General features: G+C 35.0%; 1 protein-coding gene across 3 annotated transcripts in view; it reads left to right on the top strand.

Moving 5' to 3' along the window:
• Positions 1-2,633, top strand: part of GRIA2 (glutamate receptor, ionotropic, AMPA 2) — a 255,319-nt gene that overhangs the window by 143,406 nt on the left and 109,280 nt on the right. For all 3 annotated transcript variants that reach the window (XM_006867917.1, XM_006867916.1, XM_006867915.1), the window contains exon 3: positions 57-296. In XM_006867917.1, the coding sequence (XP_006867979.1) occupies positions 57-296 (240 nt within the window). The remainder of the gene's footprint in view (positions 1-56; positions 297-2,633) is intronic.

Consider the following 2,633-nt stretch of genomic DNA (forward strand, 5'->3'; position numbering starts at 1 on the left):
AGGGTGTATAAGCACATTTAAATGATTTATCCTTTCTCTTTTCCCTTTTCTTCTAGTCTGCTCCCAGTTTTCAAGAGGAGTGTATGCCATTTTTGGCTTTTATGACAAGAAGTCTGTAAATACCATCACATCATTTTGTGGAACCCTCCACGTCTCTTTCATCACTCCGAGTTTCCCAACAGATGGCACACACCCATTTGTCATTCAGATGAGACCTGACCTCAAAGGAGCACTTCTTAGCTTGATTGAATATTATCAATGGGATAAATTTGCATATCTTTATGACAGTGATCGAGGTAAGTGACAATTTCACTATCTCTTTGTAATGGTGCAAATTTAATGTCTCTACTTTTTAGTTATAAGTGATGCTATAGAATTGTAATGGTGTATAAATCCAGGCATCACTAGGTTCCATTTTGGTACAATCAGAAACCTGGGAAACACACTAAGAGCATCACAGAAAAACAGCGAGTGTACAATTTTCAGATATAGGCTATCTTAGTATTATGTACAAATGTGGAGTTATAACATAAAAAAATATTTTCTGGCACATGTTAGCTAGGACCCAACAATGACTATAACTCTAAGTCTAAGTGAATGAAGTGTTGCCTTGAAAAGTGCTTTAAATAAAAAATAAACTTTATAAAACATTTTATTTTTATTTACAGTTATTAAGCATTTCCTACATGAAGGTTTTATCAGGCAGATAGCATTATTATTGATTGCTCTTCCTTGCAAATTAGATCCCTGAATATCAGAGAAGTTCAAGGACTTGCCCAGGTCAGCTCATGGGAGGTCTGTTGACAGAACAATGTTTTGTTTTCTTACAATTTTGCAGGATTGCTTAAATGGAACAACTCTGCTAAACATGCCAGTTGGATGGACTAAACTTGTTAGAGATGGGGTAGGGTAGGGTTGACTTTCCATTCACCATACTGCAAAAGTTAGCATTGACAGGTTTGCCTGATTTACCTATCTGGAATCTAGATTTTCTTAATCATTCCTGTATCCATAATTGGACTTTAGTAGTTACGTATACTCTCTAAAATTATATGAAACACTCTTTGTGTGTATTTATATATGTGTTTTTGTAAAGAGAGTATCCATAACCAAACCCCAAAAGTTAGGGACCTCTATTGTAAATGTACCTAAGTATCAATCAGTGCTCCTTCAGCACTTTGCTTCCTGGATTGTTTAAAAGTTCAAATAAAAGCCAGGAACCTGTTTCTACCAAGACAGCGAACCTTGTTAGGCACAAGGTCAAACAAGAAGAAAGCCAGTCATCAGTCAATTCTCCATTGATCAGTTTGTAGCCATTTGCGGCAGTAATTTTGAGTCAGGAGTGCTCAAACTAGGTGTCTGATTCTCTGCTCTGTCATCCAAGTCCTAAGATTGAGATTGCTCAGTAGAAAAGCAAGTCAGAACTACACTAGATGAAAAAAAAAAAGTTACGTCAACAACTTTTTTTTTCCTTATTTCTTTGAGAAGGGAGAGTTTTGCTATTCCCCTGGGGAATGGAATACTAAAATATAGAACCATTTAAAGTAAATATGGATTCCGCAAGGCACTGGATGATTATGAAGTATACTTCTTATTAATGTAAAAACTGCTTATAAAACTAAGCTTATGAAATTCTCTTTATATTTCCCTGTTAACTCATTTAATACTCTGCCATGTTGATAAAATTAGGTAGAAATCTGAGACTATTCATTAAAAAAAAAGAAAGACAACACTTTTTATTGAGAATTGAATGAAGGTTTACAGAGCAGATCATCAGTTTTACATTCAGAAAATCATATATTTTGTTTCGTTACAATGATTGCAACCCCTTCCATGTAACAAGAGATAACAGTATGTATTCACTATAACTATTGCATTCCTCCCTGTGTCTCCCACAATCTTCATCTTTTGTCTGCTAACCTCCCTCTTGTATATTACCTGATCTCTCATCCATGTTAACATGTGTCTACCCTCTAGCCTGTGAATTATTTTCCTCTTTCCCTCCTCCTCCATAACCATCATAGATTGTTTCTTTTATTAAGAAAATCTTTTCTTAACTTCTTGCACCATTTGTCTCATATAATAGCTGTCCTTTTGCGATTGACTAATTTCACTCAGCATAATATCTTCCAGGTTCACCTATGTTGTGAGATATTTCACAGATTCATAGTTATCCTTCAGCATTGCATAGTATTCCATTGTGTGTATGTATCAAAGTTTGTTCCATTCTTCTGTTGATGGACATTTAGGCTGTCTGTATCTTTTTGATGTGTAGACAGCATATTGAAGGATTTTATTTTCTTATATTGCTCTGTCTCTTGACTGGTGAATTTATTCCATTTACATTCAGTGTAATTACTGAAAGGTATGAATTGACTGCTGTATTTTGTTGTGTTATTCCTGGGATGCAGTTGGTTTCTTTGTTCCAAATAATTTCTGTGCTAAATTCATTTTGTTGTGGGTTTTCTTTTCATTTTCTTCATTTTTGCTGTGTTTACTAATTGTGGAACTAATCATAACACCTTCTTCATCCTTGCACCACACTAATGTGATTTCTACCACCTGAATAAATTTATACCTATGCACGCTTCTTTTTAATGGGTGTTATCCCGATAAACAGGAGTTCTGGTAGC

Source organism: Chrysochloris asiatica, unplaced genomic scaffold (assembly GCF_000296735.1).
Source record: "Chrysochloris asiatica unplaced genomic scaffold, ChrAsi1.0 scaffold00112, whole genome shotgun sequence".
NCBI lineage: Eukaryota > Metazoa > Chordata > Mammalia > Afrosoricida > Chrysochloridae > Chrysochloris > Chrysochloris asiatica.